This window comes from Pseudopodoces humilis, chromosome 3 (assembly GCF_049639895.1).
Source record: "Pseudopodoces humilis isolate 2021_Gansu_Grassland_sample_001 chromosome 3, ASM4963989v1, whole genome shotgun sequence".
Taxonomy (NCBI): domain Eukaryota; kingdom Metazoa; phylum Chordata; class Aves; order Passeriformes; family Paridae; genus Pseudopodoces; species Pseudopodoces humilis.
This window is the reverse complement of record NC_142202.1, coordinates 36,882,827-36,899,984: the sequence shown is the minus strand read 5'-3', so window position 1 is coordinate 36,899,984 and position 17,158 is coordinate 36,882,827. Positions and strand designations below refer to the sequence as shown.

General features: G+C 38.9%; 1 protein-coding gene across 9 annotated transcripts in view; it reads right to left on the bottom strand.

Moving 5' to 3' along the window:
• Window positions 1-2,986: 2,986 nt before the first annotated feature.
• LTBP1 (latent transforming growth factor beta binding protein 1) overlaps window positions 2,987-17,158 on the bottom strand; it is a 184,242-nt gene continuing 170,070 nt past the window's right edge. For all 9 annotated transcript variants that reach the window (XM_088052414.1, XM_005526906.3, XM_088052412.1 and 6 more), the window contains 3 exons: window positions 8,722-8,844; window positions 5,264-5,413; window positions 2,987-4,010 (listed from right to left, as the gene is read on the bottom strand). In XM_088052414.1, coding sequence (XP_087908540.1) covers window positions 3,841-4,010; window positions 5,264-5,413; window positions 8,722-8,844 — 443 coding nt within the window. In that variant the 3' untranslated portion in view covers window positions 2,987-3,840. The remainder of the gene's footprint in view (window positions 4,011-5,263; window positions 5,414-8,721; window positions 8,845-17,158) is intronic.

Here is a 17,158-nt window from a genome sequence, read left to right as displayed (position 1 = left end):
TTGGTTTGTCACCTTTCTTTTTGAGGAATTAAGAAAGTGCCAAAGCCAGGAGCCCCTCTCCTGCCAAACTCAGATTCAACCCGCACGAGCGTAACGATCAATGTGAGCTAATAGGTCATGACAACTCCTTTAGCATTTCAGGACTTCTCTTACTCAGGAATTTCCTTGAGTATGTCAGTTGCCACTGACTAGCTGAATATTTGTCATGACTCTGAGTTCTGTCTCTTGGATCCAAACGACCTGCCCAGCTGTGAGAGTTTTTTCCCAAGGAATGTTAGTGTTCACTTTGATAGTTTTAACACTGGCTAATTTTTTTCACTGAATAACGTCCCAACATGAAAGTATCTGTTCATATCAAATATCTTTCTAGCTTTCTAGCACGTAACTCCAGTTCCATAGTAACTTCATTTTCATTAGCACAGCAGCATTAAAAGAGAACTAGCAGAATTCAGTTCTACCATGTCAGCAATTTAATTTTTTGTAGCAAGGAAATGTCTGCCTGAAAAAGGACTGATTTTTTTTTTAGAGGATCCATATGAATGTATAAAATATTGGTGCCATTTGGTATAAATTGTAATCAGTTCCAGATTCTGCTGTACTCAGAAACTTGAATCATGGAATTGTACGTGGTGGTTTCTGTATTTTGAAGGCTCTCACCTAAACCGCAGCTCTTGTAACAACTAAAACGGCTACACCCATGGTGTCCAATCCCTTGTCTTAATCATGTTAAGAAAACGTTTATTTAACTATGAATCAAAATTGTTTTCCTAAGTCCTGCAGCTTTTCAGGTGAAATGACAGAACCAGCTTTGCTACGCTGGGGCAAAGTAGGTGGGCTCCAGAGGCTGAATTTCACTTAATTCCTTCAATTGTGGTTCCTTTGTCAAAGCATTTCTGAAGGCCTGGAGCCAGACAACGTGGAATACTAAGCACTGGGATCTAAGTGCGATTTAGACTGCTTGGTCTGCTTTTGGCTCCCTGCATGTGTTTTAAGGCATATTAGAGGTACAAAGAGGTGGAAGGGAAAGGCACAAGCATGCACAAAGTCGTCTGCCTGCTTATACAGTGTCTGTGGTTGATAGAAGTGTGTGGCTGTAATGAGGACAGGGCTATTGAATTCATTCATTCAGGGCTTGGGTCAACTGCTGCCCTCTTGAATCAGGTAGGGGAGATGGACGATGGCTGGACACACCAAAATGTTTTTTGTGAATTGCTGCCAACAGAAACCGATAGGCCAAGAGATGGTTTAGGTTTGCTGAGGGAATTGTTTTCTATGGAACCAGAGCCAGCATAAACCATCACTCTGAATCTACTGGTAGCTCTCCATGCTGTGACCAACTTCAACCATGCCTATAAGGCAAACTAGAGAAAAAGGTCTGCGCAATCTGAGGTCTGTGAACTTTGATGAACAGCTAGAGACAAATGACCCAACTAATCCTCCCTGCTGAGAGCATGGACAACACTGAGTTTGGCAGCAGTTGTGCCAATGCATCTGCATCTGTTGGCCTGTCCTGGCACTCAGCTGCAAACGGGTGCCACCTGCATATGGATTGATGGAGTACTGGGATGCTGAAAATCTGAGGCTGGGTGAGAGCTGCAGTGGTGACGTGGCTGTCTTACAGAGATGAACACAGCTGGTTACTGAAGCAGGAGGAGGTGGGAGTCAGGAGAGCAATGTCTAGTCTATGAATTTTCATGGTGCCTGAAAGCAGCCCAGGACATCCCAAGCACAGTGAAAAGCTGTAACTGTGACCTTGCTCTTTATTAAGACAGTAGGATTAACCTCAAGCAGGACAACTAAGAGCTCTTTAGTTACAGCATTCACTAATAAGACTAGTCCTTCCTTCCTTCCTTCTTCCTTAACCACAGCAGGTAAGCAAGAATTGTTTTTCTGTGTGTAATTATAGACCAGCTCCAGTGTTTGTAATCCACCTCTTTTTTGAGTAGAAAAGTGAAGTTTTCCTCCACCCTCTCCTGCCTAATTCTGAAAAAGTCAGGGGAGTTGGGCACTTCACAAAGAATCTCTTCCCTAAGAGTTTTACTGAGAATGTTTTATTGCATTTTAACAGTACCCCACTAGTCCTGGTGGCAGGTTCCAGCAGACAGAGAAGGGTCCTAGGAAGGACAGATGCTACTGCACATTTAGTCACATGGACTTCAGTAAGATCTATTGCAGTGTGCAGAACTGAAAAGGATACAACTTATGATATTTTCGGTTCAGTGGCTGACCTGAATATTTGAAAATAAATTTTATTCAGAATCAAAACAAGTTTGGTTGTTTTTTTTGTTGTTGTTGTGTTTGTTTTTGTGGTTTTTTTTTTTTTTGGTGAAATGAGAAATAATAACCTTATTTTTGGATAACTGGACTGAATTTGACTCACTTTAAAAAATCTCAAATTATCCTTTTCATTTAAATGCATGGCAGGTCTAAAAGACACAGCTAAACATTTCATTTGAAAAATAGGAAAAGGACCTGTTTCAGGATTTCCAAAAGAAACTCTTTCACTCTGGACAAGGTCAAAGTGAAACATCTGTCCGTCTCCTAATCTCTTTCTCTCCTTCCACTGAAAAATAAGAGCTGATGGGAAGGTACAGTTCATCAAGAAAAGGAAATTCTCCCCCTTCTCCGCAGCATTTCTGAAAACCAGGACATCATACTGTAGAGTGTTATTTGCAGATTTAGTGGGAAACATGCCTAAAGACCAGGAAAGAAAATAATTCCATGTGAATCAGCTTCCAAGTCAAACAGTTTCTGTAGGTCTGTGTTTGAAATCTTCCCCCTGGAAGCCTAACTTCATGCATTAACTAATTCAGATTCTGGTCTTATTAAAACATCATGAGATGGAAAAACCAGCCAGACAACTCCCGAAGACTATTGTAATGTAAATTAAATCTAGTACTGTAAACACCTGAGGGCTGATTCTTGTAAAACAAACAGCAAAAAAAAGCCTGGGGGAAGGAAAGAAGACAAAATTAATAAACAGCACTTTTTTTCTAAAAAAAGGTGATTTTATTGAGTTTTAATATACAGCTTTAATATGTTAGGGTAATCATACAAGATCTCTCTTGTGTTCAATTTACACATTACAATAGAGATGTGAGCTAAATTCTTTTGGTTTAATGTACAAAAGGAATCCAATGTTGTCCACTAGCAGCTTTGAACTTGGCAGAAAGGTTCTAAAGATTTTAAGTGCAGTAACAACCATACAGGATACAAAATGAATATAAGGACTTTTCACCAAGGTATATAAACATTTGAAAACAAATGGTGCCTGCTCCACAGGGCAGACAACTAGCAAATTAAAAAAAGTCACCGACCAATGTTCCAGGGAAGGAGGAGCATCACCCTGTGTAACAGTTCTCATAAAATGGACTAAGAGTATCTGTATCATAGAATTTGTACTGATCAGAAAAAAAGGTCTGAAAAGAAACAGTAGGCAAGGAAATGAACAATCAAAAAAATGACATAGTAATATAAAATATTTTCATCACTATTTAAATGCCAAATTAATCAAGCAATAGTAAAAAAAAAATCCAAAACAAAACAAAAAACAAAGCTCTTCTGTTTAAAATAACAGCACTGTTTTTGATTATTTTCCAAGATTTTTTTTTTAATGAACACAGTATATAGTTGTTTCTTTCATACAGAGCAATGTGTTCATTTGGTCTGTCACTTCAGTGAAGCTGATAAACAAGCAACCCATCATGTCTCACCTTTGACACATTTTAACCCTTTTCTCCCCTTTTGTTTTCTACTCTGGTGCCTTCTCAAGTTAAATACTTTTCTTCCTTTTCTTTATACAGTGCAGAGTATATGGGCTTAGGATATGGAGATTTTCCTCTACTCCAGTTCACTCTCTGGTTCTGAGTTCAGTGGTGTGCAGTAATTTGGCTTGTCTGAAGGCACGTACCCAGGGAGACACAAACACTTGTACGACCCTTCCGTGTTAATGCACTTGGCATTCTTGCAGAGGGACATCCTGTTGTTCAGCTCGTTGCACTCATTCACATCTGCAAAAAGGAGACATCAAAAGACATGTACTCAAGTCTGGTGTGCAGTTAATACTCATTTAGTTCCAGCATTGTTAGGACTAGAACAATCTGCACAAATTCCCTGGGAACTTTATTTTCAGATCCAATTGGGTGGAATTAGGCTGGGTAAAAAGCTCTAGAAGATGAATAGGGAAGAGGTGGAAGTTATCATAGGAAATCAGTAGGGTATTGAAGAGCTTTAAACTGTTAGATTACCAAGTCCAAATTCAGCCTAGCTGCACAACAAAATTAAGTAACCACTTACAGGTCTTTATCTGATGACTGAAAAGTGACTTTTAAGAAAGAAGCTCAAAGTTCTTAGCATGACATCTGTACTTTACCAACTGAATATTTTAGGAGCTGCTGGTGGCGCCAACTGAATAGTTGTGAAAGGTAAACAACCTGCACTCAACATCACACAGCTTTGGCCTGACATACACAGCAGCTATGTATTTTCTTACTAAGGAGGCCAACTTGCCATAAAGTCCTGAAGATTACAAGGCACACAGGCAGCTTCTCATCAGAGCTGGGAGATTTCAGCTGGGCATTATGAAGCATAATGCTAAACAAGGTTAGCGCAGACCTTAAACTGAAATAATCAGGCTACTTGTACTAGGCTTTTACACTGAGGGGTGGTTGTTCTGCTTCATCTTCTCACTGACATTTGCTGTTCCCATGTTTAGTTGTTTTAATTGAAGATATAGATATCTTGGTTAGTAAATGTGCAGATTTACTAGTTTGAGAGTGAGAGAAATGGCTGAGTCTGTTTAATGTTGAAACCTGTGAAAAATCAGGGGCCAAGCTTCACCAGCTGGTTATCTGCATATTTAGGCAATCACTCTGAACCCACTCTAAAAATCCACTCCTAAAATCACTCTTCTGCTCTGGGTCCAGTTCCATCCTCCTAGCTCACTAAAGCCTTTGAAAGACATTTGATCTGTACATGAAAGTCTTGATATAAGTTTATGCTTCATTCCACAAACGTGTGTCTGTTCACTTCTACTCTCTTAACTGAACACAGCTGTAATGACCAAGATGCACTGAGGAACGCCAAGATATTTTTGCAACAACAAAAACAGTAGTAAATATATTTTTCAGTAAATAAAGCAAAGCTTGGATCTTTAATCCAATTCAGGTGATCATCCCTAACCCCTTTGTTCGAGGCCTCCCAAGGTTAAGTGACTGAGTACTAGGAGATAACAGGTGATATAAAGGTGATATACTATCCTCACCAACACAAGTCATTTTGGCCATGTCCAGGTGATAACCATCAAAGCAGTCACAGGTGTAGCCTTCCTGGACTCTTACACATCGTCCATTTTCACATCCATTCAGAATACCACATTCCTCTGCTTGTAGCTCCTCAAAGCTGTTCAGGAAACCTGGGAGGAGAGAGAATTGCAAACAAGTAGGTTACAAAGCTACTGAACCGGTATCCCCAAATATATAGTGAGAGTCTGAAATTCTCTCAGAAGTTTACTGGAATGTGACTTGACTTTGCAGAAAATAGGTCAGCTTTAGCAGAGCTGCACCATCTGGAGTTTTAAATGTACCAGAAAAGTGCCGTGATACGTTTCAAGATGGAAACTAAATAACTTGGTTAACTCTTAAGTTTTATTTTGTGTTAAAAATCTGTGATCTTTTTTGCAGAATGGAAAATCCATAATTTCATTGTTTACTTTTTAAAGGGTAAGTCAGTGTTTTCTAAATAGCACCTTTTATGTTAATTGTTATGTGAATCTGCCTTTAAGGAAACAAGTGGTCATGCAATTTGGGATAAAAGTTTCTTAAAAGAGGATTGTAGAAAAATAAGGTAGGTGTGTGTGTAGAGGGGTTAGAGATGCATTATAATTTATCCAGAAGAAAACATATTAAAAAAATATCAATCCCAGCTGCCATAAGGAAAATAAGAAGAAATCAGAGACTGCTTTCCTGTTGCGGTTTTTTGTTAACAGCCCTTTGGCTTGTGCTTCAGTGACTGGTGCCAGTACAAATACCTATAATCTAGCAATTCCTCCTTGTCATAATTCTAGATGGTGAACAGTCAAAGCTCAAAGAGTTGAGCTTTTTTTTTTTTTTTTTTTTTCACCTCTTATACAAAGAGTTGTCTTTGTATTCAGTGGTTTGTATAATACTTTTTGTGCTCCCTGCCTTAGGGCTTTTGTGACAGTTATGCTTTTAAATATAAGGAAGGATTTATACTTACAAAATTATTTTACATTTTTACATGTTCAGAGATTGTCTCTAGTACCGAACTGTTCCTATAAGCCCTTAGTTTTTTTTCACTACCTTTCTGCTCATGGAGCAGTAATGTAACAGGACTGCAGATGGCAGCCCATCACATCAAACAGACTTCTGTGGAAAAAACTGAGAATGTTTGAGTCATAAGTTTAATAGAACAATGAATATATAGAGGAGAAATTAGAGCTGGAGTGGAATAGAGTAGGATATATCTCCCCATCTGTCCTGTAACAGGTAGTGGCTCCACCAACAAACCAGCAACTTATTGAAAAACTATTTACTAATTCATATTGCAACAGCTGTGATACATGTTTGCTAAGCTATCTAGGAATATGAATTTGTCCCTTCCTTATGTTTTTTCCTCTTGTGTTTCTTATTTACTCCATCCTGTCTTGGTCCTTGAGGCCCTCTTTTCTACTCACCTGCTTTGCCTTTCCTACTCTGCCCTTTCCACATCTTCCTCCATTTAACTTCCATACTGCCATTTCTACTCCCCTCTCTCTTTAACTACAAATATTGCTCCTATCCTGGATTTTCTAGCATGGTGGGCTTCTTAGTAAGGATCAACCTGGTCAGTAATATGCTGAGTAGATTCTGAAGACACTGAACATGTAATGTGAATTAAGTACTTGCTGACAGATGTCACATCTCAAGAACATATATAATACAGAGGATGTACACAAGTGTACATTTAATGGGAAACATTGCAGTCTTTTTCATGAGCCTTGTAAATCACTTCTCAGTACAATATTGAGAATACTGAGCACTGTCATGATGTAGGTAACCAAGTTTCATTACTTGCTGGGGTCCTCTGACAGAGCTTGCAGAAGGCTCAGGACAGACCTTTTAAAGTGAAGACCTTTTCTAATTTAGAAAACAGTGCCAAGAAAGGGAAAGGTGTCCCCCCAACCACACAGTTTTTTTTAAACCAAAGAAATATATAATTTATTAGCCATATAGCTTATATATAGACATATATGCATAAACATATGTACACACACATGTTTTTTCTCCCCCTTTCCCTGTCATAAATACCGTATGTTGTAATTTTAAGTAGCTAAAACTAAAATATATATCACCCAGAGCAAGTTCTACTCCACAAAATATACTCTAGTTCAAACCAGCTCAGTGGGACCTGTACTGTAATTCTGAGGTATGTATTTGCTTCTGCAGAAACTGACTGCACAATGACAAATATTACACTGCAGTACATGGCCCTGCCATGGGATGGGATGTAATGCTGTATTCCTCACACAGCCTGCAGCAGGATTGTAATCTTGACGTCTCTGATGCCCTAAACAGGATGCCCCATCTGATTCAGTGATAGGATGGGCGCAAGAGCCATCAGCTTTTAAGCCTCTGTCCCTAAGAGGTTGGAACTAGATGATCTTTAAGGTCCCTTCCCACTGAAGCCATTCTATGAAGTGGTCTCAGCTGTGGATTCAAAACTTTCCACAATTTATTGTGTTTATTTACCACTAAATTATACACCTTGTTTATACCTTGTGAAATGCTTCTTTCCAGATTAACAGTATGTTAACATTGCTTACCTGGTCATTGTTCTGGGTTTTTCATCGTGTAATGAGTAGTTTTCAGCTGTGTGACATTTCAGCTACACATCAATACTCAGTAATGCTAACTGGGGACTGTGGACATCATAGCAACTTGCAGGCCATAGATATTTAAAGCACAAGAAGTTACCAGCTCCTTCCAATACCTCCACTTTTCTTCTCTAAAACTGTGATAAAATATTTTGGACCTGCACAGTGTGCCTGGTTTTGAGGAAAATACTGAAATCTGTAAGCATTTCTCTCCTGCAAATTTTAACAGTGAGCTGGGCCCAACCCAACATGAAGAGCCCTGATATTCCTCAAGTACAAGCAAAATGCTGTGTGCAATCCCTCACACCCTGCTTGGCAGGCCATAGCATCCAGCCTGAAGTCCATACATATGTGTGTTCTCTGATCACACTATGCTGTACATTTTCTCTGTTGAGCAAGAATGACTTGCATGCTCTCATTTCACCCATACAAGTTCTGCTGGGAAATCATGGAAAGATGAAGAGGGTTTTTTTTTTCTTTTAAATTAAACACACTCTGGAGAAATCTATCCCATGCTCCAAAGGAAAATCAATTTGTGAGAAGGAAAATTGGAAAGCCTTTTGACCTTGAGCTGTAAAGCTGTTGGTAAACACAAATTTAGTACACTTGGCCCAAACTGTTTCACTAGATTAAAAATTAATTGTACTCTGAGCCCAACTGGACTCTCATACAAACCTGGCTCTTGAACTGGAACACCTGACTGGAAGCTTGTGTCATAGGAATAACTAAAGCATAAATAGGCTACACTACCCAGAAGCAAAGAGAAGAATGAAACTGTCTACAGGGAAAAAAAACCTGAAGTAAATATCTCATTTCAAGTCTTTTATATAACAGAGAATCTTGCTTACGGTCTTCAACAAAGTATGGATTGGTTTCTGGAGTGTAGTGCTCCTCAAAGTCCACTAAAGCATCTTGTCCATATGGCCGTCGAGATCCTGGAACAGGAATGTTGCACAGCTGGGCGTAATCCTCTGAGGGGGGAAAGAAAATAAGATATAAAAGTAAATACACTTGTAACACAGGCTGCATTACATTAGTCCCAGTGAGCTGTGGTTCATATTTGCTGGAAATAAACTTATCTTCCTAGAAACACCATAAATTTGCAGAAAAGAAAATTTCCAGAAAGCATTCTCTCTTCAAAGAACGATGTCATTACAATGTTAATGAGCCAAATATATACTGTTAAGTCTAAACAGGGATAACACCAGGGATAGATTTGAGTCAGTAACTGTACAAAAAGTTATAGGTCAGGTTCTTCTGCTCTGCATGGGAAGCAAGAACTGAGGGATGTTGTGTATCCCACTGCTAATGCACTTCTCTCTAGGGCTATCTCTGTTTATAGTCCTCATTCTGTGGAACAAAGGCTATCCCAGACCATTACGGCTGCTGGCAGAAGCCTCCTCAAAGGAAGTAAATTGGGGCAGGTACAGTCAGTATTTCTGGCACTATCAACCAACCTGCAGAAATCAGAGTGAAAAATACTTCCAAAATAGCCCACACTTATCTACAAACTGTATCTTCAACCCACAGGCTTAGAAGTGTGAGTGCTGTTCAAAGTCTCCTTGGCTGTGAACCTCAAAGAGCAGGGGGAAACACACAAGATAAACAGTTACATCTGATTTTGTGCCTCTCTCTAAAAGCTAGACTACACAATCTGAGACCAAAGCAACTCTTCATTTTAGGTGTCAGAGTCCATGTTTGAAATGCTTATGCAGAGTTTGACACTTTTATAAATCAAAAATGGTGTCAACTCTGTTTCTAGTACTCTTTACTAAAAGACATACAATACAATTTATTTGAAAACAGAAATATTGTTAAAATACAGCAACCCAGGTGCTCCTTTACTGTTGCAACAGTCTATTTAGCATCTGGTTCTGTGAAGACTGCCTGGTGTTCTGAGAATCAGGCAGAGAAAGGACGGGAAAGAAAAACCACCAGAAGAGAGGGAGGGGAAAAAAGCCCTAAGCAGATACAAAATCCAAGAATTGCAGATGGGTGCAGAGCCAGAAACCTCATGCTGTGTAGAACTGTCCCAGACAGCAAATAGTTGGATAAATCCAGACTGCCTCCAGACAGTACAGAGCACAGCCCTACTTGCTGTCCAGCACTTTAATTTTATTTTTACAGGTAGTATCTGCTCCACCTTGAATGATTTTATTTTGTACTGAAAAAACCAAAGTGTTCAAAAAGTCTGTTTGAATTCTGTGGTCAACAACTGGGCCCTTTGAGAGCACAAGACAGAGCAGTACAGGCAAAGCTTGTCTGTGCACACCCAGAGCTGCCATGGCTGCCAGTCCAAGTCTGCAGCATAAACTCCCCAGAGAACTTACAAATCATTGTAAATCCCACCACATTCTGCTGCAAGAGCAAAGTGGTTTCCTTTGAGGTATGTCCTCCAGAATATATTTATATAAAGTAATAATATTCAAACACCACTTTCCTCTCCCAGAGAACAAAGTACACTGCCCAAGAGCAACATCCCAGGGCACAGGAAACAAAGCCAGCATGGCAAAATAAAGGACATACAGCAAAATTTACTTACATCCCAACTGCACAGCTTCCCACTGACATACAGTGATAATGTGCATAATTTTGGGAGTTGTCATAGGACCAGAAACACCCCATTCTTTCTTCACATCTAATCCTGAATTACCATCCATGTATAGGGACAGGTTATAATCTCAGATTGACCCTTTCATTCATATGTACACACAGGAAAGCTATGCAGAATAGTAAAAGCACTTTTTCACAGATGCCCACAAATGTTCTTGGCAAAGGAAATCTGTGTTCTACCACAAAATACTAATTCATCTGGCTTGTGTGGAAGAAACCACCACATAAAAACAGTCAGTGAAAGGCAAAGGGACAAGACAAGCAGCTCTTAGGGATCGCTGCTTCTTCCACATGAATGTGATCTGATGGGAAGGACTGAGCAGGACATAAGACACTGGATTCCCAGATTACTCAGTGCTAATTTTTCCATTAGTGATACTGGCAGTATAAACAAGGCTTTAGTTCTGAAGGAAGCAGTTGGAACTTTTGAAAATCCATAGAGCTGAAGCACTCATGTACATGATAGTTGCACAGTTTGACAATTGTGCAAGACTATTTTATATTGCATGTCTGCCAATGCGAAGTTGTTTAACATCTAAAGAAGAATTAAGGAATGTTGACAATCAAAACTTGTTTCCTGCCCCACTGGTCCCTCAAAAATCAAGTTGTGAATGTCTGCATTTTTAGATCTTATACCTATAATACTCTCTTAATACTGTATGTTCTGTTTAGCTGTCCAAGTAGAGTAGACTAAAACTCTTATCTTTTATAATGTGTTGATTCAGTCACTAGGTGCTTGGACAATAAACCCAAGGGGAACAACGGCAACTCACCTAAGAAACCAACAGTAGAAATTCAGGACCAATAACAATGGTAAGTTACCTATTCTGCTAAGTTATCTATTCCACCTTTCTCAGCTTGTCTTTTTCTTCTTCTTCTTCTTTCTCTTTTTTTTTTTTCCTCCAGGGAAGAAAAGGGTGGGCAGAGAGGAGTGTACAAAGACCGAAAGGTATATGGGGGGCCACTGAAAGGTCATGAGAACTGGTGTTTTGAAATAAGGTAGATTTGAGACTTGGATCCCTGACAGAAATGAACCATCTGAGTACCCCTGCGGAGGACAGAACAAGTTACAGCAATGACATTTTCTGTTGTTTTAAACTTTTCCCCTTGCTATGCTATGTTCCTAAAGTTTAAATTAAAAATAATGTATTTTGGGTCACTGTGATGTGTGCTGGTCAGAGTTTTCCAGGGGAGGCAGCTAAATGAACAGAGTGCTGTAAGATTTGTGGGTGGAAGCATGACTGGTGCACAGAAACTCGAAGGCAAGTATTCAAACTGGAGAACAGCATGAGATTGCCCAAGGGAGATGACAATAGGATACTGAGATCAAGAAGAAGGTAAGGGGGCAGAGACCAAGAAAGAACATGTACCTATTCCTGAATGACAGAAACATCTTAGTTGCAACAGAAATTAATGCTCATTTTGAAAAGAATCTTTCAAGTAAAGTTGAAAGAAAATATCCTATAATTCACAATGATTGAAGAAACCTTTTTCTATATGGGTTTATTTTTACTGCTCACTCATCTCTTGGCTATGATCAGGGACAATACAACTACAGTTCAAGAGGGGGAAAAAAAACAACCACCTTTGTTTTTAACATAGTTTAGTCTACACTGGTCCATGTGTTTCTGAGCTTTTCTCATAACTTGCAAATGAAGCATAGAGACAGCTTGTTCTGTAACTTAGGGTGGCTGTTATAAAAGGAAGCTGATGTATGCTTCCAAAAATGAAAAGGACATTTTTGAAGTCAGATGTATTGCATATTAAAAAAGTGTTAGGGGATTACATCTAGACACACAAGTGTACTGGCACAGATGTTAGCTGTAATTGGTGATGAAAGCTTGGCTGACAGAGATGACACAATATAAACTGGATGGACCGACTGGCTTTTAGGTGCTTGTTAGCAAAAATGCAGCTGTGAAAATGTGCATCTAATTTGCATATACAGTTGTAACTGAGCAAGCCCTTGTGAGCCTTACTTGTACCCAGAGGCCTAAAAATCCTAATGTTAGGAACATTATTCTGTATTTCACATATTTAAAATGAAGTATTATATAAAAAGTTTTTCCTGACACAACCATGAAACAACTACACCACAGCCAGTCCAGTTCCTGCCCATAAAAAAAGCTTTATTTCTGTTCCAGCTCCTCACAACTGTCACCATCACACACACAAAATAAGCAAAGACTAAGAAACTAAACCGGATCCTTCAAATTATTTAAGAATGCAACAGTTCTTTGTTCCAGAACTAAAGGTTCTGGACATCAGTCTAAGTTGGTTAAGTTTATGCTATATCAGGAGATTGCATCAAATGTGAACCAAAGCTAAAGGTATTTCTGCACTATATTTAGATTGTGCTCTTTTACAATTTTGATAACTTCAAATTCATTGACGTTGACCATGGATAGATGCTAAGGTTTGCAGTGAACAGCATTCATGTCTACCCCACAATTTAATAAAAAGGTAAGGGTATCAGTCACAAAGGTTATTTTTCATTAGTTAGGAAGGATGTTCATATACCCTCATGGACACACTCTAAATGGAATCCCTGAAAAAGATTCACAGTGGATGTGAAGCTCTCACTAAACTGAAATAATTACCAAATTGCTTGTCTCAAAACTTCTTGGTAGTGACCTTTTGTTCCTCTGCTATTGCTGCTCGAGTTTCCTAAAATGATCTTCCCACTCCTTTTTGGTCCAAGTGGATAGTTAAAAGTTGTAGTAAAAGGTTATTTCTGACACAATTTTGCACATGGCTTTCTGACTCCTTGCTGATTTCCATATCCACTTGGAATGTGAGGTTCCATGAGAAAGAACCTGTAGCCAAAGCTACTCTGCATGTCTCGCCTAACCTTCAGAAAACGCACTGGAACGCTTCATCATCAGAAATTAAATCAGCCAAAAATCTGAACACACTGAACACAAGGATTTGCATATTTGAGGCCCAATCACTGCAGTATTTTAAGCCCTGAGAATATAATCCATTTGACCAGAGTCCTTACCACAAAGGAAGGAGGCACAATGCCATCCTAAATGGAAAGATGAGCAATGATCTACAGAAATTAATCCAGTGCCTCCCTGCTGATCTTAACCATCCCAAAAGAGGAGAGATGAAAACTCACACTTTACACACATTGGTTTACCCTGTACTTCCAGATCTTCAACTGTGACATTAGCCAGAACTTAAAAAGAACATTATGTTCTCATATTATGGAAGCTCAGCCCAGAACTAACTCATACTGTTTACAAAGGATACTCAGAGTTCCTTTACAACAAAAATGCAATCCAAACAATCTGTTCTGCCAGAAATGGGCAGAATTCAACTCCATCTAGGCATCTCTGAGGGCCTGCACCTGAATTAGTTGTTCATTGTCCATTTTAATCCAAAGAAAGACATAACCACTTCTAGGACAGCATCTCATTGTAAAGCACATGACTAGAACAGCTCAGGGTGCTGATTTATCTTTCCTGATGGAAGGAAAAACTGGCAGGACCAGCACTGATGTGGATTTCTGTATAAAAAACACAATATGAAATTGTCCAAGAGAAATGCTACATTGTACAACACACCAGGTGATTCAAATTACCCACTACTCGCAGTGTTCACCTAACATGGGCTTTGCAAATGCTAAGGTGGGGATAAAGAGAAACTTCAAACACAATATGAACAGCAGTTCTTTGTGTGACTTCTAATCCCACAGAGCATCTGAAACATCTACTGACTGTCTTTTCTGCAGATCTTCTAAACAAAAAGTGGTTCCATAAAATCCCACAAAGTAATAGAATTTAAAACTTAAGAGCAGAGAAAGTATTTCTAAGTATACACAAATAAACAGGCTGATAAACTGAGTGCTGGTGCCTTTTGCAGTTGCCTAAGTATGTGTTCATGACATTATCTTAGTACTCACACCAACAAAAAAGTCTAAGTTACAGATATGGTAATGTACTCCCACTCTCAATAGTTATTAAAACATCTGCTAAAGCTGCTGAGTCCCAGACCTACCTCACCCTGTTTTTCTGTATGAGAACTTCTCCAGGCAACCAGCTACGGAAGAGAAAGTACCCCCCTTAACTGACTGACATCTCTTTGGCACATCTATTGAGCTCCTAATACCACCTCACCAACATTTTAAGGTGTTACAGAAGCAAAGGTGACACTGCACTGCAATAGCCTCAAAACTACTACTACTTTGCAAATACAAAAATAGGCTGTCTGTAAATTAAATGCTGACTCCAGCACACCACATTACTCAACATTTTCTAGCTGCTGGTTCTATCTCCTCTCTTCAAATTTCCTGTAACCATACACCTTGCCTAAAATCCATTCCAGTCCCCTAAGGGTCTCACAGGAGCTTCTGGAGTCTCAGAATGTTTATAGTTCAGGTCCAACAAGTTCAAGTTAACTTGAGGTGTACATGGCTTTATTTTAGATTTCAGATTTTTTCAGTCAGGGCCAGTTGCTCTGTTTTCTGGCATGGAGGCTTTGACCCAGATGCTAAACCTATTGGTGCCTGTCCTGCTACCAGTTACTAGACCAAGGACTCTGGATGGAGAGAGTTGGGCTGTTAAGCACTAACTAACTAACTAAATTGACCAAGTAAGCAGAACTTCTGAAGGCACATCATCCAACATGTATTTTTTTGGGTGGGTGCAATGAAGAAAGCATGTTTTGCTGCTGTTTTCTAAACCAAAAAGTATGCAATTTTCTAATTCTTTTCCCTCAACTGGTAAATTTCTACAGATTGCCAATGACAAACCTCAAGTAACACAGAAGTTTTTTAATAATAATTATTAAACTGTTATTAATGTTCTTTGGGCAAATACAGACTAATGACACTGTGAACTCAGAGAGAATACACTTCAGTAGTTGACATTTTGGTAATGGATGAAATCTGTGAAAGTCTTTATCTGCAACATGATGATATCATAAGATAATAATATAACTGAAAACAATGTCTTTATATCCCTTGCTTGCACGAGTCAGATGTACTCAGCCACAGCACTACAGCTCATGCTGGCAGTATTTTGATCAGGACTTTGAACTAATGTTTTGAGTTTGTTCCTCAATGTTGTCATCAAAGTACTTATCAGTCTTGCTGTTGTTAGTATGTTGCTGTTAGTATTTGTTGCAGTATCAACAAACGCTACTTATTTTTGTCTCAGTCTCTGAATGTTTGGAGTCATTTCAGTGGGGTTTGTTTAATTAAGCACCGATTAGTAGTTTTTAGAAACAGTAGCAACCATGTAATTTCTGTTTTCAGGCTGATTTAAGATTGTATTTCTTTTTGCTTAATATGGATGAAGTCTTGCAAAAGTGCTCTATCTTCCCACTGGTTCTGTGCTGGATCCTACTTGAACAGGGTATTTAAATTTTGTCATGAAGAATGAAATCACTTTAAAGACAAGCTGGGTTCCAAAAGTTAGAGGTTATTTTTAATAAAGCATTAATATCTTTAGAAGAGACTTGTAAAAGTATGACAAAAAGTATGACTGTGGTAGGCCTGTATTTCCTTCTTTCTAAGGGTGGTGACTAGATCTTCAAACACAACGGGACTATAAACAAGGTAAAAGGAAACCACAGATCTGTACTAGGATCCAACCCATTCCATGGTGAAAGTCTTGTGGTGATAATGCTTTTCACATCGCCAGGTCTTCTTCAACATGTGTTACAAATCTTCAGAAAGCCCCTAACTGGGGAAATAGGCAAACACCTTCAGCAGTAAATGCAGCCAACACAATACCTAAGTATTTAAAAATGGAGAAATTCCAGATTCCCCAGCCAGGACTTGAACCTGTGACCTGATGGCCTGGAGGTGTGAAAGCACTCTCTTGAGCCAATGATATCACTTTAAACGCTACAGACTGAAGACATGTCAAATGAATCATTTATTCAGTTCAGTCAGCTTTAAATTTTTCTTGGTAAATGTTCCTGAACAGAGAGAAAGGCTTCCAGGTTTCTGTGTGGGTGAGCGCACATGTGTGTGAGGACAAATGAGCACATACCATATCTCCACTGAGAAATGAGAGCTTGTATGTTTGTTGTGACATCATAAACATTCAATATGCTTTTATTTTTAACTATGTTCAAATCTATAAGGGTTATTTAAAGTATTTGGGATCAAAGTATGCCTCATAGTTCCAGTAAAAGCAGATATTTCTCAATGGAAATGAAACATTGCATAAAAGTTATCTTGTATCTGGAGGGAGAAAGATTTTATTATCCAACACAATGCTCTTCAGCTTTGATTAAGGATCATCCAACTCATGTTTAGGATGTTATACATTGGGAACCTCCATGTAATTCTTAAAATTAATTACTCAATTTTCTTCATAGAGCTAGTGGGGATTTACACCCCACTGTTGGCACAGGATTGAGGCTCTAGAATCCTGTGTTCCTAATGATCAAAATACATCTAATATTTTCAGACTGAAATAGTTCCAATTTTTTTCCTCATATCAGCACTTTTGTTTAAATTAAAAGCTTCTGGGAATCCTCCATGATTGTGCTCTAGAGGAGAGTCTTAGAATTTGCAGCCTTTGTTCTCCAGCTATGTTTGGAATTTTTCATCTTCCCCCTTGTGAGGCAGGTTCTCTTTGCCTGACCATGTTGGTGGTCCTCTCTTTTCAGATTCATCCTGCTTTAAATGTAACTAGCTACAAATATCCAGAAGTA